The following is a 26,095-nucleotide window of genomic DNA, read 5'->3' as shown; positions in this document are numbered from 1 at the left end:
TAACGGGTCTGTTCTCCCCCCCCCCCCCCCCAGATGTACCCGGGCCAGTGGGTCTTCCCTTCAGTGGGGAGAGTCTGACCACAGACTCCTGCAAGCTGACCTGGTCCTCTCCCGAGGACGACGGCGGCTCCGCCATCACCAACTACATCATCGAGAAGAGGGAGTCAGACCGCATGGGCTGGACCTCCGTCTCCTCCACCGTGACCAGACACAGCGCCGTGGTGCAGGGCCTGCTGGACCTCAAGGGTTACTTCTTCAGAATCGCTGCTGAGAACATCATCGGCATGGGACCCTTCACAGACACGGAGAAGATGGTGCTCATCGTGGACCCCGTCTGTGAGTCGGATTAGAGAAACATGGAGCCTAACTGTCCTGCTGCATTCAAAATAGATCTGATGAGTTTTTTTTTTTTATCTGTGATTATTCTCACATTAACACATCACAAGGATTACACTTCCCAGTCTCACTGGTGGCCATATTAAAATCCATTTACTCTCAAACTGTCAAACTAAAGGAATGTGTGCAAAACAGTTTTTTTTTTATGTGTGTGAGATTATGTGCAAAATAAATCGGCATTGTTTTTGGTGAATTTCCCCTTTAAGCTGAGATACATTTTATTTAACACAAGAGTGATACTGTGAGAAACCTTGAACATTTACAGATTATTTGTGCACCTGATCTTTCTCCTTTTGAGATGCCTTTGTTAATGTATACTTTCTTTTAATAAAAAAGTAGATTATTAACAATTAACAGCATTAATAAATAGATTATTAACAAGTAACGGCATCATATCTTCTCTGACAGCTGTGCCCGAGCGTCCGGAGGACCTGCATGTGACCGCCATCACCAAGGACTCCATCGCTGTTGCCTGGAGACCACCTAAGTACGACGGCGGCACAGAGGTTACCGGCTACGTCCTGGAGGCCCGTCTGGTCGGCAAGGACAGCTACGTCCGCGTCGCCGGAGAGGAGAACCTGCTGGAGAGGAAGTTCACCCACGTGGGGCTGAAGGACGGCTCCAGCCACGAGTTCAGAGTGTCTGCCGTTAACGTGGTGGGCCAGGGCAAGCCTTCCTTCGGCACCAAACCCATCCAGTGCAAAGACGAGCTAGGTGAGTGTTTTCACTCATAATCTTTGTGTAAATTATCTTTCTTTCCTTGTCATTTTTATGTTTTATGTACAATGGTAGTCATGCATCGTCTCTTTTTTCTTTTGGTAAATATATACGGCCTTCAGCCTTCCTTCATTCAAAATCCATTCAGTTTGAACTGAAAGGCTCTCACCTCTAAGGAAAACGGAAAACATCAAATGTTTGAATGTTGAAGAAAAACCCTTGCCTTCTCCCCCTGCCTTTCCCAGAACCTCCCATTCTGGACTTGAGCTTCAGAGACAAGATCATGGTGAAGGTAGGAGACGTCTGCAGTATGCAGGGACGCTTCAGCGGCAAGCCCATCCCCACCATCAGCTGGACCAAGAACGACGAGGAACTGAAGGCTGACGAGGACATCGTCTTCAACAACACCACTAAGACCCTCAGCCTGACCTTCGGCAAGACCAAGAGGGAGCACAGTGGACGCTACTGCGTCACCGCGGAGAACGCCGGCGGCGCACGCAGAGGGATCTGCACCGTGACCGTTGTTGGTGAGTGTGTGGCCTGCTGGCTTCACAGTGTGTACACCGTTTCTCAAAAAATCACAAAGTTCAGGATTCATTTAGTTTAGCATAGCTGCAGTCTACCACGTCTAGGTACTGCAAGACTTTATTTCATAATAATAATAATAATAATAATAATAATAATAATAATAATAATAATAATAATAATAATTTAGATTTATATAGCTTTCCTAGAACTCCAAATCGCTTTAGACTAAGGGGCGGGCATTAGTGAGACTAACAACAGACGAACATAACACAAACACACAAGGATGGATGGGGGGGGGGGGCTAAGAGAAGGCATTGGAGAATAAATGGATCTACATCAAGTGCATGTAAGTAGATCCATGTGAGTATGAGATTCCTTACCAGATGGTTAACCACCCTGTCTCTCCCCCAGACCGGCCCCAGCCTCCCGAGGGCCCTGTCGTGTTCGACGAGGTCTACGGGAACTACATGGTCATCTCCTGGAGCGCTCCCCTGGACGACGGAGGCTGTGCTGTCTCCAACTACATAGTAGAGAAGAGAGACACCAACAGAGAAACATGGATGCCAGTCATCTCTTCCTGCACCAGGACCACCTGCAGAGTACGCAGCTTAGCACGGGACTTCATAGGGTCTAGCTAGGGGTCATAGGGTCATGTTTCTGATGGTTTCCTCATGACAAGAACACCAGTATGTGTCCCATCAGACCAGTATGTCTCCACCAGACCAGTATATCTCCACCAGACCAGTATGTCTCCTCCATCAGACCAGTATGCCTCCATCAGACCAGTATATCTCCACCAGACCAGTATATCTCCACCAGACCAGTATATCTCCACCAGACCAGTATGTGTCCCATCAGACCAGTATGTCTCCACCAGACCAGTATATCTCCACCAGACCAGTATGTCTCCTCCATCAGACCAGTATGCCTCCATCAGACCAGTATATCTCCACCAGACCAGTATATCTCCACCAGACCAGTATATCGCCACCAGACCAGTATATCTCCACCAGACCAGTATATCTCCACCAGACCAGTATATCTCCACCAGACCAGTATGTCTCCTCCATCAGACCAGTATGCCTCCATCAGACCAGTATATCTCCACCAGACCAGTATATCTCCATCAGACCAGTATATCTCCACCAGACCAGTATATCTCCACCAGACCAGTATATCTCCACCAGACCAGTATATCTCCACCAGACCAGTATATCTCCACCAGACCAGTATATCTCCACCAGACCAGTATATCTCCACCAGACCAGTATATCTCCACCAGACCAGTATGTCTCCATCAGACCAGTATGTCTCCATCAGACCAGTATGTCTCCATCAGACTAGCTCCAAAAACTATCTTAGGGTATTTCGATGTTGAAGATGTTTAAAACATGCCTGTTTTAAATGGCTGATTATAGATTAACCTAATGGTCGGTTTATTCTGTGATGAACCAGACTTGTTTTAGACATGTTAGCTTGTTTTATATCAGCATCTCAATCTCTCCTTTTCCACCTGTTCCTTGATTCATACAAAGCTTGAGAAGCTTGTATGCAAGCATCAATATTAGCTATTATACTAGTTTGAGGGCCATGAGTAATGTGTTTATTATTGTCCCCCAGGTGCCCAAACTGATTGATGGTCGTGAATACGTCATCAGGATCATGGCTCAGAACATCTATGGAGTCAGTGACCCTCTGCTGTCTGCTGAGACCAAGGCCAGAGACGTCTTCAGTAAGTCTATATGAAATATTATAATGTGATAATAATATATAGTAATATTAATATAAATGATAGTTTAATCAGTAAATATACCAAGGCCAGAGACATCTTCAGTATGTCTATATGAAATATTATAATGTGATAATAATATATAGTAATATTAATATAAATGATAGTTTAATCAGTAAATATACCAAGGCCAGAGACGTCTTCAGTAAGTCTATATGAAATATTATAATGTGATAATAATATATAGTAATATTAATATAAATGATAGTTTAATCAGTAAATATACCAAGGCCAGAGACATCTTCAGTATGTCTATATGAACTTTGAATGTTATATTATTATGATTATTATGATTATTGTGATTATTATGATTCTTCTTCTTCTTCTTCTTCTTCTTCTTCTTCTTCTTCTTCTTCTTCTTCTTCTTCTTCTTCTTCTTCTTCTTCTTCTTCTTCTTCTTCTTCTTCTTCTTCTTCTTCTTCTTCTTCTTCTTCTTCTTCTTCTTCTTAATTGTAATCATAATAATAATGAAAATGATTGTTTAATCAGTAAATACACCAATGCTAGAGACGTCTTCAAAGTCTATATGAACATAATTCACAATAACCTTTGTGATAGGCCACGCCCCAATATAGCCTATTGGCATGAACACACATCTTCCCACACACACTTCCAACACCTCCATGCCCAATTTCAGCCTCCTAGGGTGAAACCTGTGGCCGCTAGAGGGTGACCGACAGAGTGACCGACAGAGTGACCGACAGTGACCGACAGAGTGGCCGACAGAGTGACCGACAGAGTGACCGAGCTATAAGGACCCTGTGTTAATGTGTGACCTGTGTTTCTCTCTAACAGAGGTGCCAGATGCTCCCAAGGCCCCTGTGGTGAAGGAGGTCTATCACAACACAGCTCTCATCAGCTGGGAGCCTCCTGCAGATGGAGGAAAACCCATTACTGGATACATTGTGGAGAGAAAGGAAACTATGGCCTCCAGGTACACATATACACAGTACATACATACTGTATGAAATGTGCTACTGTTCATGAGTACAGTTTGATTCGACACACCTGACCTTTAACCCCTGGTGCATGGCTGTGTTTCCCAGGTGGACACGCTGCAACCAGGAGCGTATCTTCCCCAAGGTGGAGTACTGGGTCCCAGAGCTGCTTCAGGGCTGTGAATATGAGTTCAGAGTCAGCGCAGAGAACGTGGTAGGACCCGGCGACCCCAGCCCCTCCTCCAAACCCGCCTTCGCTAAAGACCCTATCGGTACGACTTTTATACAGCAAATTTCTATCTCCTACTATATATTTACTCTTTATTTAACTCTCTCCTACTAAATATTATCTCCTACTATATATGTACTCTTTATTTAACTCTCTCCTACTAAATATGATCTCCTACTATATATTTACAATTGATTTAACTATCTCCTACTAAATATGATCTCCTACTATATATTTACAATTGATTTAACTATCTCCTACTAAATATGATCTCCTACTATATATTTACAATTGATTTAACTATCTCCTACTAAATATTATCTCCTACTATATATTTATTGTTCAGTTATTTTTCCCCGTTTTCTTTTCCCCTGTCCTCTCACCTCTCTCCTAGAAAAGTCAATGGTAAATAGCAGTGTGAAATTATAATCCTGTCCTCTCCCTTGTCCTCCAGTGATCCCTGGACCTCCAACCAACGTTGAGGTTGTGGACAGGACAAAGGACTCAGTCAGCCTCACCTGGAAGGCTCCTAAAGACACCGGCAGAGGGAAGATCTATGGCTACCTGCTGGAGTTCCAGAAAGCAGGAGACGAGGAGTGGACTAAGGTTTGTTTCATGACATTTAGGGGTGGAAAAGAAAGTCATATAAATACAGCAGAACTGTAAATGTATGGCAGCTACAAAAAGCTAAACAAAAAAAGACCAAAAGTTCATCAAACAAATACAGTCAAGTCAAGTCAAGTCAAGAGTTTTAATTGTCACGGCATACAGGTATACAATGAAATGCGGGTGGTCTTGCCCGCAACGATGTGCAATACAGTGGTACAACATATAATAGAATAAAAAAATTAAAATAAAAAAACAACATTGTGCAGTAAACAGGTAACAGGTAACATGGAGTGACATCTCGGTATCTGTACATAGTTATTTACAGAGCATATAGGACATGCTAGTTAGGACTCACATCTACATCACCAGACAGTTGTCGATAACATTAATATAATCTACAAGGTACCATATGGTCTGCATTAGGACTCACATCTACAGTACATCACCAGACAGTTGTAGATAACATTAACATCATCTACAAGGTACCATCTGCATTGGGACTCACATCTACATCACCAGACAGTTGTAGATAACATTAATATAATCTTGTTAACACAACCATATCCTCCCTCCACAGGTGAACCAGACACCTGACTCCTGCCAGGACACCAAGTTCAAGGTGATTGCCCTGGAGGACGGAGCCTTGTACCACTTCAGAGTCATGGCCGTCAACGCAGCCGGAGAGTCTGTGCCAGCTACCACAATGGAACCCGTCAGAGCTCAGGACAGACTGGGTCAGTTTGGGTTTGATCTGGATTATTATTATATTTTTTTTTATTCTATTTATTTTGAGGCTTTTCTGTATTTTTTTTCACCCATCCCAATTTAGTCGTTATGCCAATTCCCTTCCTGGGCGTTGCGTACATTGCCCCACTGTTGGCCTGGGGAGGGTGTAGAACTACCACATTCCTCCTCCGATACATGTGGAGTCGCCAGCCGCTTCTTTTCACCTGACAGCGAGGAGTTTCACTGGGGGAACATAACGCGTGCAGAGGTTCACGCTATTTCCCCCAGATCCTTTCCCTGCTGAACAGGCGCCCCGACCGACCAGTAGGAGTCACAGTTTACAACCACCAGGGCCCTATTCCCCGTACCTGGTTCAACTAAGTCGATCAAGATGTCATTATCCAGATTCAGTTAACCCGATGTTTGAAGCCGGGATTTTCCTGTTCCTCGAAGGTGGATTCAGTCTCGTTAACTCAAACCAGACTTGAGACCCAGGATAAGTGCGCGCGGCCGCTCCAGTTGAAAAGCCAGCACGTATCGATAGCAGAGATCCTGATTCTCTAGCGGCATTGATTGATTAATTGATTTAAAACTTTATTAACATATTGCAGTACGGCTCAATCGCCTCGCCGACAAGTTAAATGCGTTATCTATAGGCTAATTTTAAGTCCCTCATTACCTCAATCAATCAGATTATATTTCTTTAAACTTGCCTGCTGGATTGAATAATCAAATGAGATCTTGCTAGCGAAAATAATTAGTTAAACTGTTATACAGAATAACGATACGGCTCTCTTACCCATTGATTGATGTATGGTCGATCTTTTACTTATCTCCACTGTGGTGTAACGGGTTCTTCTTTTGAGTTTCACGCAGACGACCGGGGTTCGAAACCTAGTCTTTTCCTTCTTTTTGCGATGTAGGAATAATTCAATTTGGTGCACGTTGAGAGCTATATAAAGAATGACATCCTCAATGCATGTAGATTTATAATATTTTAACTTAAAACTAGGCTACTTTGGCGTATAATCATTAATATTATATTCCAAAAAATTATATTGGAAACACGGGGTTTCGAACACCGGTCGCCGGGTTGCCAGGATTGAGCACTACCGCTGTGCCACTGTGCCAGATGGGATAAATTCATTGTTTATACATTAATGAACGAGAGACCCGTGTTTAGAATATTCTTTATTTTGAATGAAGTTTTATCTCTTTATCCTCATTCATTAATGTGACGTCAACGGCTCATTCAATTTCTCAAATCCGTCAAACAGCGCATCTCATCAGACATCTTAATCCCAGTTACAATTAAAATAACCACATAATGTGTACATCGCACCGAGCGAGCGCCACGGTATATAACGTGCATTATTTAGGACAAAGTGAATTTAGTATCAGCATTTTGGGTCTATTTTACATTTCAAAAGCCCCCTCTGGAAGAATGGAGCACAAAAACGTAATTCAGAATGGTATAATGCAGATCGTAGACTGTGGGAATAATTTCAGGAAACGGGCTGTCATTTCTTTGCGGGGGCGTGGCGATGGTTCATCCGGCTAACTTGAACTTAAACCCTGCTCTCGACCAGGCTCAAACTTTTTGATCTGTTGTCATGGTGATTTAGACAATCCAGCTTCGGGGAACAGGAAGGTCCGGCTTAAGTCAGACTTGACCGAAAGTTATCCGGCTAACTCAGTTATCCAGGTACGGGGAACGGGACACATACCCTACTGGCTTCCCACCCGCTAACACTGCCAATTGTGGTAGTAGAGATGACTGACCAAGCCGGAGGTACCGCTGACAGCTGGATTCGATCCCAGAGTCTCTGCGGTGGTAGGCGAGTGCTTAGTCCACTGCGCTACCCAGCCGCCCTGATCTGGATTATTAGCTAGATTATTGAATTCACATTTACATGTAGTCATTTTAGCTGGCACTTTTATAGTGCATAGTAGTATATACACACTGTAGATACAGCAGTATTTATTAATTTAGCAGCCAGCAGGATGTTACCTCTGTAGCTGCTTCTGTTGTTCAACGACTTTTACCACCTCCACCCCTGCAGAGCCACCAGAGCTGATCCTGGATGCTGCCATGACCAGAGAGATCAAGGCTATGGCTGGAACCCACATCGCCCTGATGGCAGAGGTCTTGGGTGCGCCCTTCCCCTCCATCACCTGGAAGAAGAACGATGATCTCGTGCCCACCAGGGCCGACATTGACTCCACCCCGACCGGCACCAAGCTGGAGATGAGGTTCCTCACCCGTGAGGACTGTGGAGACTACACCCTGACCGTGGAGAACCCTGTCGGTTCCAAGACTGTCACCTGCACCGTGCTGATCCTAGGTAGGAATTCCTCCTTTCTGTCATGTAATACACAGGAACAATATGTTTGATGACCACTATGTACAGTCTGGTAAGTAATCTCATAATTTTGCCTTGAGATAAACCAGGCATAGGCCAACTGTATATTTTAATATATTTAAACCAGGTGTAAGCCTACTGTATATTTAATTATATTTAAACCATATTTAAACCTACATTTTTTTTTAAATATATTTAAACCATATTTAAACCTACATTATATTTTATATATTTAAACCTACTGTATATTTTGATATATTTAAACCAGGTGCAAGCCTACTATATATTTAAACCATATTTATACCTACTGTATATTTTGATATATTTAAACCAGGTGTAGGTCTACTGTATATTTTAATATATTTTCACCTGCAATCTTGAGATGAAGAATCGTATGTCTATTTTGAAATGTTTTGGACACTCTTGTATTAGTAGGTAGTAGTAGTCAATCCAAATCACTTGGGCTCAATGTCTACTGTCTTATCTATGAAAGTACTCAACGTCTACTGTCTTTAACTATGAAAGTATTCAAACTATACTCAAACTAATGTACACAATACTCATTATTGTCTGAAGGATTCTGGTCCCATTTCATATTAATAATTAGTTTATGTCTCTACACAGACGAGCCTGGTCCCATTTCATATGAATAATCTAGTTTATGTCTCTACACAGACAAGCCTGGTCCCATTTCATATGAATAATCTAGTTTATGTCTCTACACAGACAAGCCTGGTCCCATTTCATATGAATAATCTAGTTTATGTCTCTACACAGACAAGCCTGGTCCCATTTCATATGAATAATCTAGTTTATGTCTCTACACAGACGAGCCTGGTCCTATTTCATATGAATAATCTAGTTTATGTCTCTACACAGACAAGCCTGGTCCCATTTCATATTGATAATCTAGTTTATGTCTCTACACAGACAAGCCTGGTCCCATTTCATATGAATAATCTAGTTGATGTCTCTACACAGACAAGCCTGGTCCCATTCAGCACCTGCGTGTCTCTGATGTGAGGAGTGACTCCGCCTACCTGTCCTGGAAGGACCCGGAAGACAGCGGCGGCGTCCGCATCACCAACTTTGTGGTTGAGAAGAAGGACATCGCCTCCACCCAGTGGGTTCCTGTGTGTTCCACCTCTAAGAAACGCAGCAGCACGCTGAAGCATCTGATGGAGGGAACCGCCTACTCGTTCAGAGTCGCAGCAGAGAACCAGTTTGGCAGGAGTGAATACGTAGAGACGCCCAAGGCCATCAAGGCCATGAACCCCCTCTGTGAGTTGATGATTTGTTATTTATTTAACAGGGACAATGCACAACAAACATATTGCACCATATACATATACATTTATCAGAAAAAGTTACGTGAAAAAGTGGCCCCATTACTTTCCATCAGTTGTGTGGCTAAGCATGGAAGAAAGGACTCTTCACAGCAGTATAGGACATCACTTCTAAATAGAATATCACTTGTGCATAGAACATCATTCTGCATAGAACATCATTCTGCATAGAACATCATTCTGCAGATCACTTTTCTGCATGACTCTCACACGATGCTTAATGACAGATGATAGAGCGCCTCTCGTGATATATCACATATCAAATTTTTATCATGTGTTGTACTAGCTCATGATATATGGTTGCTATTTAGTCAACTTTGTGAGTAGCAGCAACCAGAGCAAAAGTATTAAAGCTATTATATAGTGTAGTATTTATATTGTACATTTGATTTGATTTGAAATCTTTATTTCGAACATGTAAAATAAATAACTAAACAAAAGCAAAACATAACTCAAACAAAATAAATAACTAAACAAAAGCAAAACATAACTCAATTTACATGTTCGAAAAGGAGTAGGAAGAAGTATACACTTATTTAATCCTACCCCTTTTCCACTACTCAAATGAGTGTACTAATTTAAAACATAAAAAAAGATATATTTATATTTATATATATAAACTAAAAGGAGAATACCTTCAAGAGAAAGAAGGGACCGCACACTCCACAGGACTGGTTTTTGCTTTTTTATTGTTGCACAACGCGTTTCGCTATCGCTTCCTCAGGTGCTATGCATAGAGACCACATATATACACACTCATTTTTGAAAATTATATATAATACAATATGAGAGAAGTGACAAATCGTAACACATCAAGCCCATTGGCTATTCAATTATCACATTTAAATTTTATCATTTTGCAGGATACATATCACTCTTATGTATAGGACTGATGCCTAGAGACCACATACATACACATAGACTCATTTTTGAAAATTATATATAATAAAACAATGAGAGAAGTGACAAATATATATATATGTAAAACATGAAAGAAACAAAATAAAAATTGTAAACACCCGTGAATATCAAGACATCATCTCCTTATAAATCAGTTTGAATTGTCTCATATTTGGACATTGCTTCAGCACCACATCCAGACTGTTCCACAGTTTCACTCCACATATTGAGATGCAGTGTCTTCTCATGGTAGTGCGTACATTAAGAACTTTTAAATTGAGTACATGATTGTGTATGATAGATTTGTATCAAGTGATACTTGATAATGATATTGATTGTTGACTATGTTTGTGTCCAGTCCCTCCCGGTCCTCCCAAGGACTTGCACCACGTGGACGCTGACAAGACAGAAGTGTGGCTGGTCTGGAACTGGCCTGATCGCAACGGAGGAAGTGACATCACAGGCTTCCTGGTTGAGTACCAGGAGGAGGGCGAGAGAGAATGGGATGAGTGGAAGACCGTTAGCATACCAGAGAGCCATGTGACCGGCCTGGATGAAGGCAAGACCTATCGCTTCAGAGTGAGAGCAGAGAACACTATCGGCCTCAGCAGACCAGATACCACCGTTCCTGTCCTTTGTCAAGAGAAGCTGGGTGAGCCTGGTTTGACTTAACTATAGATCACTAATGACTAGATTATATTAGTTAACTATAGATCACTAATGACTAAATTATATTATATATGATTAACTATAACTATTTGGGACTCTGCTTTTATGGTATATATGTTTTTAATTTTTTTTATATATACCAGTATATATGTACAGATAATTTTCACATTTTTGTTAGTTATTTTTTTGAAATTGGTATTTATATTTAATTTGAATATTTATGCTTGTTTAAAACATAAATGTTGCATAATTACACAACTGTCTATATATACTGTACATTGTGTAAATAGTCCTTTGCATACCGTTTGTTTTCTCTTTTCATCACATAATTGAAGTTGTTGATCTGGTCTAGACTCAGTCCTGTATCTGTGTTTCCTCAGTACCTCCCCACGTTGAGGTGGACGTAAGCCTGACTGAGGGCATCATTGTCAAGGCCGGCACCACCATCAGGCTGCCAGCCATCATGAGGGGTATGCCCATTCCCACCGCCAAATGGTCCAGCGAGGGGGAGGAGATCATCAGCGAGGGCAACATCAAAATCGACACCGACAACTTCTCCACCATCCTCAGCATCAACGAGTGCACCAGGAACCATACAGGCATCTACCTGCTCGCCGTCTCCAACGCCGCCGGATCCAAGACCGTAGCGCTCAACGTTACCGTCTTGGATGTCCCTGCCGCTCCCATTGGCCCCGTCAACATCCTGGAGGTGACTCCTGACTCGATGCTGATCGACTGGCGTCCGCCTAAAGATGACGGAGGCAGCGTTGTCATCAACTACATCGTAGAGAAGAGAGAGTCCAAGAAGGAGAGCTGGGGAGGCGTGAGCTCTGGCAGCACCGCCACCCAACTCAAGATCACCCGCCTGCAGAAGGGGGTCGAGTACGTGGTGCGTATCCGCGCCGAGAATAAGATGGGCATCGGTGCTCCCCTGGAGAGCAAACCCACCGTCGCCCAGCACAGCTTCGAGGCTCCCGCTCACCCCGGCAAGCCACAGGTCTCAGACATCGCGGAGGATGCCGTCACAGTGGGCTGGACCATGCCTCTCTCTGACGGAGGCAGCCAGATCGCAGGCTACATCATCGAGCGCAGACACATTGGAGGAAAGTGGATCCGTGTGAACAAGACTCCCTGCAAGGACCTGCGCTACAGAGTCCTGGGTCTGTTTGAGGGCAACGAGTATGAGTTCCGGGTGTTCGCTGAGAACATAGTTGGGTACAGTGGGGCCTCTCCCACCTCTGACCCCTGCAAGCCCTGTAGACCTATCACTGCGCCTGGCCCTCCTGTCAACCCCAAGGTTAAAGACTACAGCAAGAGCACCGCTGACCTGGTCTGGACCAAACCTAATAAAGATGGAGGTAGCCCCATCCTGGGGTACACCGTGGAGATGAAGGTGGCTGATGCTGAGGAGTGGAAGAAGGTCGTCCTGGACGACTTCATCAAGCAGTCCATCTACACAGTCAAGGGTCTGGAGCAGGCGGTGGAGTACAGGTTCCGTGTCTTCGCCACCAACATGATTGGAGACGGAGAATCCACGGAGATCCCTGGGTCCATCATAGCCCAGGACATCCTCATCCCCCCTGAGATCGAGATGGACGCCACCTCCCGCGAGCGTCTCACCGTCCGCGTTGGACACAACATCAACATCATTGGGTACCTTAAGGCCCGCCCCGATGCTGAGGTAATCTGGTCCAAGGAAGAGATTGCCTTGGAGAGCAGCAAGCGCATCGCCATTACCCAGAACCTCCCCGTGGTCCAGATGAGGATCACGGCGGCCACCAGAGAGGACCACGGCAAGTACACCCTGAAGGCCTCTAACGAGGGTGGCGAGGCCTCCTGCACGATCACAGTCAATGTGCTGGACCGGCCGGGCCAGTGCCTGAACCTCCACACCACCTACGCCACCAAAGACTCCTGCATGATCAACTGGGATGCCCCCACGGACAACGGAGGCTCTGAGATCACCAACTACATCGTGGAGTGCCGCGAGCCCAACATCAGGAAGTGGTCCATGATCGCCAGTGCCTGCACCAACCGTAAGATCAAGACCAAGATGATGGAGGGCCACGAGTACGTGTTCCGCGTATGCGCTGAGAACAAGATGGGTCCCGGACCCACGGCGGAGACCAAGACTCCTCTCCTGGCCATCGACCCCATCGAGAAGCCCGGAGCACCGGAGAAGTTCATGGTGACTGACGTCGGCAAGAACCACGTCCACCTCAGATGGAGGAGGCCCGACTACGACGGCGGCAGCCCCAATATCTCCTACAACCTGGAATCTAAAAATAGTCAGTCAGAGGAGTGGGTTGACCTTGGAACGCTCACTGACACTTTCTTCTTGGCCGACAAGTGCACCGAGAACCAGACATACACCTTCAGGTATGTGATAGTGTTTTGTTTGATCATTTTGTTCTTAAAATATCTTGTTTTTATGTCAAAGGCAAAGCACTGAACCACATGTGATACTGTGTTCTAAAAGTACAAATACAACCTTTTGATTTATTACAATATACTAAAAGAACTTAACTGCTAGTGATATTGATTTCCAAAAATGCTATATAAATAAAACATACCGATTATGATATCATATAGTAATTGATTATTGATTATAATCCTATCCAGGGTTCAGACCGTCAACGAGGGTGGTGAGAGTGCCTGGGTGAAGAGCTCAGATGTCCTGGTGAAAGAAGACATCCAGAAGCCTGTGATCGACCTGAAGCTGGCTGGATCCCTCACAGTGCTGGCTGGAGAGTCCGTCAGGATTGAGGCCGGCCTCAGAGGCAAGCCCCACCCGGAGGTGAAGTGGGTCAAAGACAAATCTGTCGGAGACAACCCCAGAATCAGCACAGAGACCGGCACTGACTACTCCAAGTTCCTCCTGACCAAGTCCAAACGTACCGACACCGGCAAGTACGTTGTCACTGCCACCAACTCGGCTGGCGCCTTCACGGCATACGCCAACGTCAATGTTCTTGACATTCCCGGACCTGTAAGGAACCTCAGAATCACTGGCATTGGAGCAGACAAGTGTCGTGTGGTGTGGGACGCTCCAGAGGACGATGGAGGCTGTGAGGTGGACAGCTACATCCTGGAGAAGTGTGAGACCAGGAGAATGGTCTGGTCCACATACTCAGACGCTGTGTACACACCTTACTGCAACATCAGCCGCCTGGTGAACGGCAATGAATATATCTTCAGAGTTAGAGCTGAGAACAAGATGGGAACTGGCCCTGCCGTGGAGAGCAGAACTATCACCGTTAAGACCCAGTTCAACAAACCTGGACCCCCAGAGGCCCCTGAGGTCACCAAGGTACGAGAGGTCACCAAAATAATTCTGTGTGGACTACTGGGTGGAATATACCTTTAAAAGTATTTGGGTGGAATAAACCACTAAAACTATTTGGGTGGAATATTTTGTAATAAAACACAAGATACTTATGCCCTAATGATAAGGATAAGCGCTCATTGAAGAAACCCACTGTCATTGCCAAAAGAAAGTCTAACATGCCTATATTTATACTATGGAACTACACACTATGGATGTATAACATGGCCCATAACGGCCCCCAAACAGCATTGCCAACTTTGATGTGAGCTTCAGGTCTTGCAGCCTTTGCTAATGATAACAGTAGTAGTTGTAGTAGTAGTAGTAGTAGTAGTAGTAGTAGTAGTAGTAGTAGTAGTAGTAGTAGTAGTAGTAGTAGTAGTAGTACTAGTAATAGTAGTTGTAGTAGTAGCAGCAGCAGCAGTAGTAGTAGTAGTAGTAGTAGTAGTAGTTGTTGTTGTATTAGTAGTAGTAGTAGTAGTTGTAGTAGTAATAATAGTATTAGTAGTAGTAACATCAGTAGTAGTAATAGTAGTAGTATTAGTTGTAGTAGTAGCAGCAGCAGCAGTAGTAGTAGTAGTAGTAGTAGTAGTAGTAGTAGTAGTAATAATAGTAGTAGTACTAGTAATAGTAGTTGTAGTAGTAGTAGCAGCAGCAGCAGTAGTAGTAGTAGTAGTTGTTGTATTAGTAGTAGTAGTAGTAGTAGTAGTAGTAGTAGTAGTAATAGTATTAGTAGTAGTAATAGTAGTAGTAATAGTAGTAGTACTAGTAATAGTAGTTGTAGTAGTAGCAGCAGCAGCAGTAGTAGTAGTAGTAGTAGTTGTTGTATTAGTAGTAGTAGTAGTTGTAGTAGTAATAATAGTATTAGTAGTAGTAACATCAGTAGTAGTAATAGTAGTAGTATTAGTTGTAGTAGTAGCAGCAGCAGTAGTAGTAATAGTAGTAGTAGTAGTAGTAGTAGTAGTAGTAGTAGTAGTAGTAGTAGTAGTAATAATAGTATTAGTAGTAGTAATAGTAGTAGTACTAGTAATAGTAGTTGTAGTAGTAGTAGTAGCAGCAGTAGTAGTAGTAGTAGTTGTTGTATTAGTAGTAGTAGTAGTTGTAGTAGTAATAATAGTATTAGTAGTAGTAACATCAGTAGTAGTAATAGTAGTAGTATTAGTTGTAGTAGTAGCAGCAGCAGTTGTAGTAGTAGTTGTAGTAGTAGTAGTAGTAGTAGTAGTAGTAGTAGTAGTAGTAATAATAGTATTAGTAGTAGTAACATCAGTAGTAGTAATAATAGTATTAGTAGTAGTAATAGTAGTAGTAGTTGTTGTAGTAGCAGCAGCAGTAGTAGTAATAGTAGTAGTAGTTGTTGTATTAGTAGTAGTAGTAGTAATAATGATGATAAGTACAGTACTTACAGTACTAGTATAAATCACTAACATTCTTCTTCTCTTGATTCAGGTGAGTAAGGAGGAGATGACCGTTGTCTGGGCTCCTCCTGAGGACGATGGAGGAAAGTCCATCACCGGGTACATCCTGGAGAGGAAGGAGAAGAGGGCGGTGCGCTGGGTGCCCTGCACTAAGAGCACCATCACAGAGAGGAGGATGAAGGTGGCCAACCTCATCCTCAACCACGAGTACCAGTTCAGAGTGAAGGCTGAAAACGAGGTGGGCCTGGGAGAACCCAGCAAGCCATGCAGACCCGTTGCAGCCAAAGACATCATTGGTGAGCGGTTATAGAGTATAGTGGTTCTATAGTATAGAGGTTATAGAGTATAGTGGTTCTATAGTATAGCGGTTATACAGTATAGTGGTTCTATAGTATAGAGGTTAAATAGTATAGTGGTTCTATATTATAGAGGTTATACAGTATAGTGGTTCTATAGTATAGAGGTTATAGAGTATAGTGGTTCTATAGTATAGTGGTTCTATAGTATAGCGGTTATACAGTATAGTGGTTCTATAGTATAGCGGTTATACAGTATAGTGGTTCTATAGTATATATGTTATAGAGTATAGTGGTTCTATAGTATAGCAGTTATACAGTATAGTGGTTCTATAGTATAGCGGTTATACAGTATAGTGGTTCTATAGTATATATGTTATAGAGTATAGTGGTTCTATAGTATAGCAGTTATACAGTATAGTGGTTCTATAGTATAGAGGTTATAGAGTATAGTGGTTCTATAGTATAGCGGTTATACAGTATAGTGGTTCTATAGTATAGCGGTTATACAGTATAGTGGTTCTATAGTATAGCGGTTATACAGTATAGTGGTTCTATAGTATAGCGGTTATACAGTATAGTGGTTCTATAGTATAGCGGTTATACAGTATAGTGGTTATATAGTATTGATTGATTGATTGATTGATTGATTGATTGATTGAAAACTGTATTAACAGATTGCAGAATGGGTACAATACAGTACAGCTCAATACACACAATTGTTAAGGGGATGCAGACCAGAGAAATACTTTCGTCTTTAGTATAGCGTATAGCAGTTATATACAGTATAGTGGTTCTATAGTATAACATATAGCAGTTATACAGTATAGTGGTTCTATAGTATAGCGTATAGCGGTTATACAGTATAGTGGTTCTATAGTATAACGGTTATACAGTATAGTGGTTCTATAGTATAGCGGTTATACAGTATAGTGGTTCTATAGTATAACGGTTATACAGTATAGTGGTTCTATAGTATAGCGGTTATACAGTATAGTGGTTCTATAGTATAGCGGTTATACAGTATAGTGATTCTATAGTATAACCTTCAGTTAAAGGTTCATAAGCTACTCTACAGACTATCATCAGTATAGTGGTTCTACTCAGTATACTTTACTTTATTATTATTGTTTTTATTTAACCTTCATTTAAAGGTTCATAAGTTACTCTAGATGTTATTATCAGTATTATAACCTACTCTAGATGTTAATATCAGTATAATAACCTACTCTAGATATTATCATCAGTATTATAACCTACACTCTAGATGTTATTATCAGTATCATAAGCTACTCTATCTAGATGTTATCATCAGTATTATAATCTACTCTAGATGTTATTATCAGTATCATAAGCTACTCTATCTAGATGTTATCATCAGTATCATAAGCTACTCTATCTAGATGTTATCATCAGTATTATAACCTACTCTAGATGTTATTATCAGTATCATAACCTACTCTAGATGTTAACCTGGTACATCTCTCCTGGCTTCCTGCAGAATGCCCTGGTTCTCCAGCTAGTCTGAAGGTGGCTGACTCCACCAAGACCTCCATCACCCTGGGCTGGGCCAGGCCTGTCTACGACGGCGGAGCCCCGATCATCAACTACAGCCTGGACATTAGACTGAAGACCGATGCAGACCCAGAGAACCCCAGCGAGGGCTGGAAGAGGATAGACACAAACGGCCCACTGGTCCTCACAGAGTTCACCATCGGACAGCTGGACGAGAAGCTGGAGTACGACTTCAAGGTGTCCGCTCAGAACCAGGTGGGCTGGGGTCGCCACGCCTACCTGAAGGAGGCCGTTGCCCCCAAGGAGATACTGGGTACGTAAGAATCAACATTAACCCTTTCACTACCAAATGGTTAACCCTTTCACTGCCACACAACAAAGTGTTAACCCTTTTCACTACCACACTACAGAAGGTTAACCCTTTCACTACCACACTAACCGTCTGTAGTGTGGTAGTGAAAGGGTTAAGAGGGAGTTAAGATAAGATAAGATAAGATATTCCTTTATTGATCCCCTTGGGGAAATTCAGGCATCATAGCAGCATGGGGGAAGGGGGGGGGGGGGGGTGGTACAGGTAGTAAAAACAACACAGGCAGTGTAAACAAATAGTCAGTACCGGTGATTACACTGCAATTCAACTCGCAATAATGACAGTGATATGGTTACCATGCATATCAGACACGAAAAAAAGTTGTTGATTTGGGGACAATGAGATGTCTGACTAGCAAACCAGCCTTTTCATCAAACATACTGTCAGATCATATTCACTAGTTATTATTGACAGAAAGGCTTGCTAGCCTTCTACAAGCGCATTACATTTGAAAAGTATATCACACCAAGTTGTGCAGAAAGATTATCAACACCCGTCCAGCCAATCAGAATGGAGTATTCACCCAGGCCATGGTATAAGGATGTCATATACAGTGTACTATGGAAGACATATAATCATCTCAATTTGTTTCCATGACAACAGAGGCACCAGAAATCGACCTGGATGCCAGTTTGAGGAAGGGCCTGTCCGTCAGAGCCGGCTGCCCAATCAGACTCTTCGCCACCATCAGAGGAAGACCTGCCCCCAAGGTGACCTGGAAGCGTGTGGGCGTGGACAACGTGATGCGGAAAGGTCACGTTGACCAGGTTGACTCTATGTCCTTCTTGGTCATTCCTGAGAGCACCAGAGAGGACTCTGGGAAATATGCCCTGACCCTGTCCAACTCTGCCGGAGAGAAGGCCATCTTCGTACGCGTCAGAGTCCTGGGTGAGAGATCCTTCATTATCTTATATTAGTAGTATTATAAAAATATATTTACTAAGGGCGGCTGGGTGGACGTTGTGGACAGCGACTCCTACAGGTCGGTTGGGGGACGCCTGCACAGCAGGGACAGGAAGTAGCGGGGGTAGTGTGAGCATCCCATATCTAAAAGGATATGATTGTATGACAGGTTATTGACAGTGTAATGTATTATAATCTCAAGGAGATGATCGACATTGTGTTGTCACGTATTAGAATGTAAATGAGATGACTGACTGTTGTATTTGTGATGTTGTTTTTGTGACAGACACTCCTGGGCCCGTCGGTGGCCTGGAGGGGACTGACGTCACCAAGACGTCCGTCCAGCTGTCCTGGTTGCCTCCTGACAACGACGGCGGCAGCACCATCACCAACTACATCATAGAGAAACGAGAGGTGGACAGGAAGACCTGGACCAAGTGCTCTGATGACCACAAGAAGACAAGCTTCAAGGTCACCACCATGACCCCTGGCGTTGAGTATTACGTCCGGGTCATGGCCTGCAACAAGTATGGCATTGGTGTTCCTCAGGACTCCCCCAGATCCTACCTGGCTGTTGATCCCACCAGTGAGTCATCCCAGAGTTTACTCTTCTTTACTGTTTATTTGGTTTCCATGTACCCATGAATACTGTGTATGTACTTGATATTTACTCAAATAACCTTTCCTTTTTCATTATTGTAAAAATGACACACCTTTTAACATCATAACCCTAAGCCTGATCCTCCTAAGAATACAACACTCTGATTGATTGATTGATTGATTGGTTGGTTGATTGATTGATTGATTGATTGATTGTCTGTGCACAGGTGAGCCTGATCCTCCTAAGAAGATGGATGTGTTGGACATCACTAAGAACAGTGCCACGCTGGGCTGGCTGAAGCCTCTAAGAGACGGAGGAGTGAAGCTAAACGGCTATGTGGTGGAGTACCAGGAGGAGGGTGCCGCAGAGGGCAAATGGACGCCCTACTCTGTGGTCAAAGACCTCACCATTGTGGTGGTCGGCCTGACGGAAGGAACCAAGTATAAGTTCAGAGTAGCGGCCAGGAACGCCGTGGGCAGCAGCTTAGCCAGAGAGGCCGAGGGCGTGTTTGAAGTCAAGGAGCAGCTCAGTGAGTTACTATGACAGCATGATACTCCACGATAGGCATTACGTTACACTCCAGACACAAATGACAAAATACAGAAGCAAAACAAAGACAAAACTAAATGAAGATAGATAACACATTTAATAATAATCTCTGTACCTTCTCTTTTTCCAGTGGCCCCTAAGATCATCGTTCCTGATATTGTGACGGTGAGAGCTGGATCTAAGATGGTGATCGAGTCCATCGTCGCCGGTAAGCCACCTCCCTTCTGCAAGTGGAAGCAGGGCAGCGAGGACATCATGACCTCCGACCGCTTGTCCGTCGTCAAGACGCTGACGTCCTGTAACCTGATCCTGAAGAACGTGAGGCGGCCAGACAGCGGCTACTACAGCCTGTCGGCGGAGAACAGCAGTGGCAAAATCAACCAGATCATCAAAGTCATCGTCATGGGTGAGTACATTTGCCTGATTACAACTGGGACAATGGGACAATTGAACAGTTAAAAAATATATGTTTCATTCAATTCTAATATATTTTAAAAGTGTAATACACATTTACAAAGGGCAGTGGGCTGATTCAGTTAGCAATTTATTCAATTTAAAACCTTATATTGAGGTGTTATTTCACAGCATTATGATTATAAATCAATTCAACAGATTAACACATTATTCTATATTCATTTTCTTTTGTTACTTAATGTGTTGGCTTTTTACCACAAGATCTTCATCCCAACATATACCCACAAGATCTTCATCCTAACATATACCCACAAGATCTTCATCCCAACATATACCCACAAGATCTTCATCCTAACATATACCCACAAGATCTTCATCCTAACATATACCCACAAGATCTTCATCCTAACATATACCCACAAGATCTTCATCCTAACATATACCCACAAGATCTTCATCCCAACATATACCCACAAGATCTTCATCCTAACATATACCCACAAGATCTTCATCCCAACATATACCCACAAGATCTTCATCCTAACATATACCCACAAGATCTTCATCCTAACATATACCCACAAGATCTTCATCCCAACATATACCCACAAGATCTTCATCCTAACATATACCCACAAGATCTTCATCCTAACATATACCCACAAGATCTTCATCCTAACATATACCCACAAGATCTTCATCCTAACATATACCCACAAGATCTTCATCCTAACATATACCCACAAGATCTTCATCCTAACATATACCCACAAGATCTTCATCCTAACATATACCCACAAGATCTTCATCCTAACATATACCCACAAGATCTTCATCCTAACATATACCCACAAGATCTTCATCCTAACATATACCCACAAGATCTTCATCCTAACATATACCCACAAGATCTTCATCCTAACATATACCCACAAGATCTTCATTCTAACATATACCCACAAGATCTTCATCCTAACATATACCCACAAGATCTTCATCCTAACATATACCCACAAGATCTTCATTCTAACATATACCCACAAGATCTTCATCCTAACATATACCCACAAGATCTTCATCCTAACATATACCCACAAGATCTTCATCCTAACATATACCCACAAGATCTTCATCCTAACATATACCCACAAGATCTTCATCCTAACATATACCCACAAGATCTTCATCCTAACATATACCCACAAGATCTTCATCCTAACATATACCCACAAGATCTTCATTCTAACATATACCCACAAGATCTTCATCCTAACATATACCCACAAGATCTTCATTCTAACATATACCCACAAGATCTTCATCCTAACATATACCCACAAGATCTTCATCCTAATATATACACATAGATCATCATCCTACCATCTAAGTGCGATCAGTGCTGACAACGCTGCTAATACTCCCCCTCTCTCAATCTACCCCCTTCCCCAGATCTCCCCGGGCCACCCGAGGGTCCTCTGCAGATCACAGAGCGGGACATCGATGCTTGCACTCTCCTCTGGAACCCCCCCCAGGAGGACGGAGGCACCCACATCACCAACTACGTAGTGGACAAGTGTGACGTCAGCAGGGGAGACTGGGTGACCATCGCCCCGGCCTGCACCAAGACCAGCTACAAAGTCGCTAAGCTGGTCCAAGGGAAGGAGTATGGCTTCCGTGTGCGCGCTGAGAACAGACTGGGTGTCTCCGAGCCCATCTACTCCGAGAAGATGATCGCCAAACATGCGTTCGGTCAGTATTTAGGACATGAAGACAAAAACTTTCATCTGAATTCATTGTGCTTGAATATAATTCATAAATCATTATTCTATTAACTGATCTGCGTGGTGACATGAAATCTAAATTTGAATTAATTACAGAAATCTAAATTGACAATGAATAAGGAAAGTCATAAGCCTTATGGATATATTATATATTTTAGTCCCATGTGTTACTGTATATTCTAACCAGACTGTTGATACAGTGTGTCCCTCTACCAGACCCTCCCAACCAGACCCTGAATTGAATCGTATTTATTTATTTATGTATGTATTCATGTATTTATCTGTGTCCCTCTACCAGACCCTCCCAGCGAGCCCCTGAACTTCCTGATCAACAAGATCAGCAAGGACTATGCCATCGTGTCCTGGGAGCGTCCCAGCAGCGACGGAGGCAGTCCCCTCACTGGCTACATCATCGAGAGGAAGGAGAGGAACAGTCTGCTGTGGACCCAGGCCAACGAGATGGTGGTGAAATCCACCCAGTACACCTGCTCCGGCCTGATAGATGGTCTGGAGTACACCTTCAGAGTGTCTGCTACCAATATAGCTGGACAGGGCACCCCCTGCAAGCAGACCGACTTCATCATTGCCAGGACAGCTGTTGGTATGTATGGGTCAGAAGCTCCACTAGCCTGATATAACGTTAACTGTTCATTTAAACAGTTCTTAAACTGAGAGAAATGTAATGCACTGTATGTCGTGATCACTACAGTTCACATTTACACATTACTTTGCAAACCAATGATTTAAACTTTAATTTTAAATAATATTAAAGAATATAATACTGTGATGGCTAAACCTTTAGTCATATAGGATAGATTTATCCTACAACGATATAAGCACTGTGTAAGAATCGATTCACATCACAATTAAAAAAATTATATAAAAATGATGAGGATATAATTGTATCCTAATACCAGTTAAAACATAAATTAAATGTTGTACATTGTGTATTTTGTTACAATAACATTTTTAGTAAGCAAAATAATAACTTTCTAAGACATTGTATTTTTTACCTCATCACACTGAGTTCTGCCATGTTTCAAAGCTATGACTAAGTCCTGTTTTTCCTGGCCCTTCCCCCAGATGCACCCGGCAAACCAGAAGTGATGGATGTCACCAAGAGCACCGTCTCATTGATTTGGACCCGGCCCAAGCATGACGGAGGCAGCAAGCTGATCGGCTACTACGTTGAGTTTGTCAAGCTGCCCGAGGACAAGTGGGTTCGCTGCAACGCCAACTGTATGAACATTCAGAAAGAGGACTACGTAGTGGGTGGTCTGGATGAAGGATCTCAGTATCAGTTCAGAGTCTTCGCTAAGACTGCCATCAGCACCAGCGAGTCCTCTGAGCTTTCTGACCCCATCGCTGTCTTCGCTGAGAACGGTAAGGAATGGATCCTGGACTAGTTAAATAATGGATCCTGGACTAGTTAAATAATGGATCTTGGACTAGTTAAATAATGGATCTTGGACTAGTTAAATAATGGATCTTGGACTAGTTAAATAATGGATCTTGGACTAGTTAAATAATGGATCTTGGACTAGTTAAATAATGGATCTTGGACTAGTTAAATAATGGATCCTGGACTAGTTAAATAATGGATCCTGGACTAGTTAAATAATGGATATTGGACTGGTTAAGTTAGGAATGGATCCTGGACTAGTTAATGAATTATTCCTAGACTAGTTAAATAATGGATCCTGGACTAGTTAAATAATGGATCCTGGACTAGTTAAATAATGGATCCTGGACTAGTTAAAGAATGTATCCTGGACTAGTTAAATAATGGATCCTGGACTAGTTAAAGAATGGATCCTGGACTAGTTAAATAATGGATCTTGGATTAATTAAATAATGGATCCTGGACTAGTTATATACTGGATATTTGACTGGTTAAGTTAGGAATGGATCCTGGACTAGTTAAAGAATGGATCCTGGACTAGTTAGAAATGAATATTCTAATAAGTTGAGTGGTAATCAATTTGACTTGGACTTATCAGTGGCAGTCAAGTGGTCATCACTGTCTCCATGAATTCATTAATTAATTCTACTTTGTTTTTGTATTAATTCCCATTTCTAATTTGACAGTTCCATGAAACAATTCCCTCCGGCCTCTTGTGTTTCCCAGTGGAGATGAAAGACGGAACAATCTCGGTATCTAAAGAAAATATTTTCCTCCTCCTGCAGTTCCTCCCAGAGTTGAGCTGGGCGTCGACATGAAGAACCTGATCGTGGTGAAGGCCGGAGAGAACGTGTCCCTGGACGCGGTGATCTCTGGCAAGCCGCTGCCCAAGGTGTCGTGGAAGAGAGACGGAGCTCCCCTGGTTATGGCCGAGGGGATGAAGATGACCCAGAAGAAACACGTCCACATGTTGGAGCTGTACTCCGTCACCAGGAAGGAGACCGGAGACTACACCATCACCGCTGAGAACTGCAACGGTAGCAAGTACGCCTCCGTCAAGGTCAAGGTGCTCGGTAAGTCTGCTTGGAAAGGGTTTCATGTGTCGGCAAATAACGTATTTCATTAACCTTTATTTAACCGGGTTAGACCCATTGAGATTAAAATGTCTTTTCCAAGAGCGACCTGGTCAAGAATGGTATACCAGTACAGCAGTTTCATACAGTACACACACACACACACACACACACACACACACACGCACACGCACACATGCACGCACACGCACACATGCACACACACACACACACACACACACACACACACACACACACACACACACACACACACACACACACACACACACACACACACACACACACACACACACACACACACTTTTTGCCATCTACATGCTTCCCCTAGGCCTCCTCATCAATAAATTCACCGGCATTAAATACCACTGCTACGCAGACGACATACAACTACTCTGCTCTTTTAAACCCGACAACTTGGAGAAACTCAGCCTTCTCCAGGAGTGCCTGCTGGGCATTGAGAGCTGGATGGGGAGTAACTTCCTCCAGTTAAACGCAAAAAAAAACGGAGGTGCTGATCGTAGCAGCTGAAAAGACTGCAGCTAGAGTGGCCACTCACTTGGGGTCCCTTAAAGACAACATACGTCCCCACCTGAGAAACCTGGGTGTTGTCTTCGACCAGGCCATGAACCTAGACAAACATGTCAAAACACTCACACACACCTGCTTCTTTCACCTCAGAAACATTGCAAAACTATGCACCATCATATCTCACTCTGAACTAGAACTGTCCGTGCATGCTTTTATTTCCTCTAGGCTTGACTACTGCAACTCACTTTTCACCTGTCTCACCAAATCATCCACAGATAAATTACAAATGGTCCAAAATGCTCCAGCCAGGCTACTCACAAGGTCAAAAAAATCATGCCACATCACTCCCATTCTGGTATCCCTGCACTGGCTCCCGGTACACTATAGAATTCACTTCAAAGTCCTCACTTTCACTTTCAGAGCACTTCACGGTCAGGCCCCCATCTACATCACTGAACTCATCCATCCCTACACCAACACCCGCTCACTCAGATCTGCCGATCAGCACCTCCTGGTGGTCCCCAGGTCCAGGCTTAAAACAAGGGGTGATCGAGCCTTCCAGGTGACAGCACCAAGGCTCTGGAATGCTCTCCCCCTGGACCTGCGAATTGCCCCCTCCGAGAACTCTTTTAAAAAACAATTAAAAACACATTTGTTCAGACAGGCTTTTGGTCATGCATAGGCACTTTTTT

At 43.2% G+C, this 26,095-nt stretch overlaps 1 protein-coding gene across 1 annotated transcript in view; it reads left to right on the top strand.

The window, feature by feature from the left end:
• Window positions 1-26,095, top strand: part of LOC311228136 (titin-like) — a gene marked incomplete at its 5' end in the record, with an annotated part of 313,904 nt that overhangs the window by 204,847 nt on the left and 82,962 nt on the right. The window contains 24 exons of the mRNA XM_084314051.1: window positions 34-336; window positions 805-1,110; window positions 1,359-1,640; window positions 2,053-2,240; window positions 3,262-3,373; window positions 4,226-4,364; window positions 4,477-4,640; window positions 5,052-5,203; window positions 5,784-5,940; window positions 7,996-8,277; window positions 9,277-9,576; window positions 10,900-11,193; window positions 11,591-13,589; window positions 13,833-14,520; window positions 15,982-16,246; window positions 17,748-18,074; window positions 18,735-19,019; window positions 19,321-19,620; window positions 19,862-20,164; window positions 20,315-20,590; window positions 22,048-22,347; window positions 22,678-22,980; window positions 23,463-23,762; window positions 24,567-24,854. Of these exons, the coding sequence (XP_084170177.1) occupies window positions 34-336; window positions 805-1,110; window positions 1,359-1,640; window positions 2,053-2,240; window positions 3,262-3,373; window positions 4,226-4,364; window positions 4,477-4,640; window positions 5,052-5,203; window positions 5,784-5,940; window positions 7,996-8,277; window positions 9,277-9,576; window positions 10,900-11,193; window positions 11,591-13,589; window positions 13,833-14,520; window positions 15,982-16,246; window positions 17,748-18,074; window positions 18,735-19,019; window positions 19,321-19,620; window positions 19,862-20,164; window positions 20,315-20,590; window positions 22,048-22,347; window positions 22,678-22,980; window positions 23,463-23,762; window positions 24,567-24,854 (8,313 nt within the window). The remainder of the gene's footprint in view (window positions 1-33; window positions 337-804; window positions 1,111-1,358; window positions 1,641-2,052; window positions 2,241-3,261; window positions 3,374-4,225; window positions 4,365-4,476; window positions 4,641-5,051; window positions 5,204-5,783; window positions 5,941-7,995; window positions 8,278-9,276; window positions 9,577-10,899; window positions 11,194-11,590; window positions 13,590-13,832; window positions 14,521-15,981; window positions 16,247-17,747; window positions 18,075-18,734; window positions 19,020-19,320; window positions 19,621-19,861; window positions 20,165-20,314; window positions 20,591-22,047; window positions 22,348-22,677; window positions 22,981-23,462; window positions 23,763-24,566; window positions 24,855-26,095) is intronic.

Source organism: Notolepis coatsorum (assembly GCF_963971535.1).
Source record: "Notolepis coatsorum genome assembly, chromosome: 5".
NCBI lineage: Eukaryota > Metazoa > Chordata > Actinopteri > Aulopiformes > Paralepididae > Notolepis > Notolepis coatsorum.
This window is presented reverse-complemented; position numbering and strand designations above follow the sequence as displayed.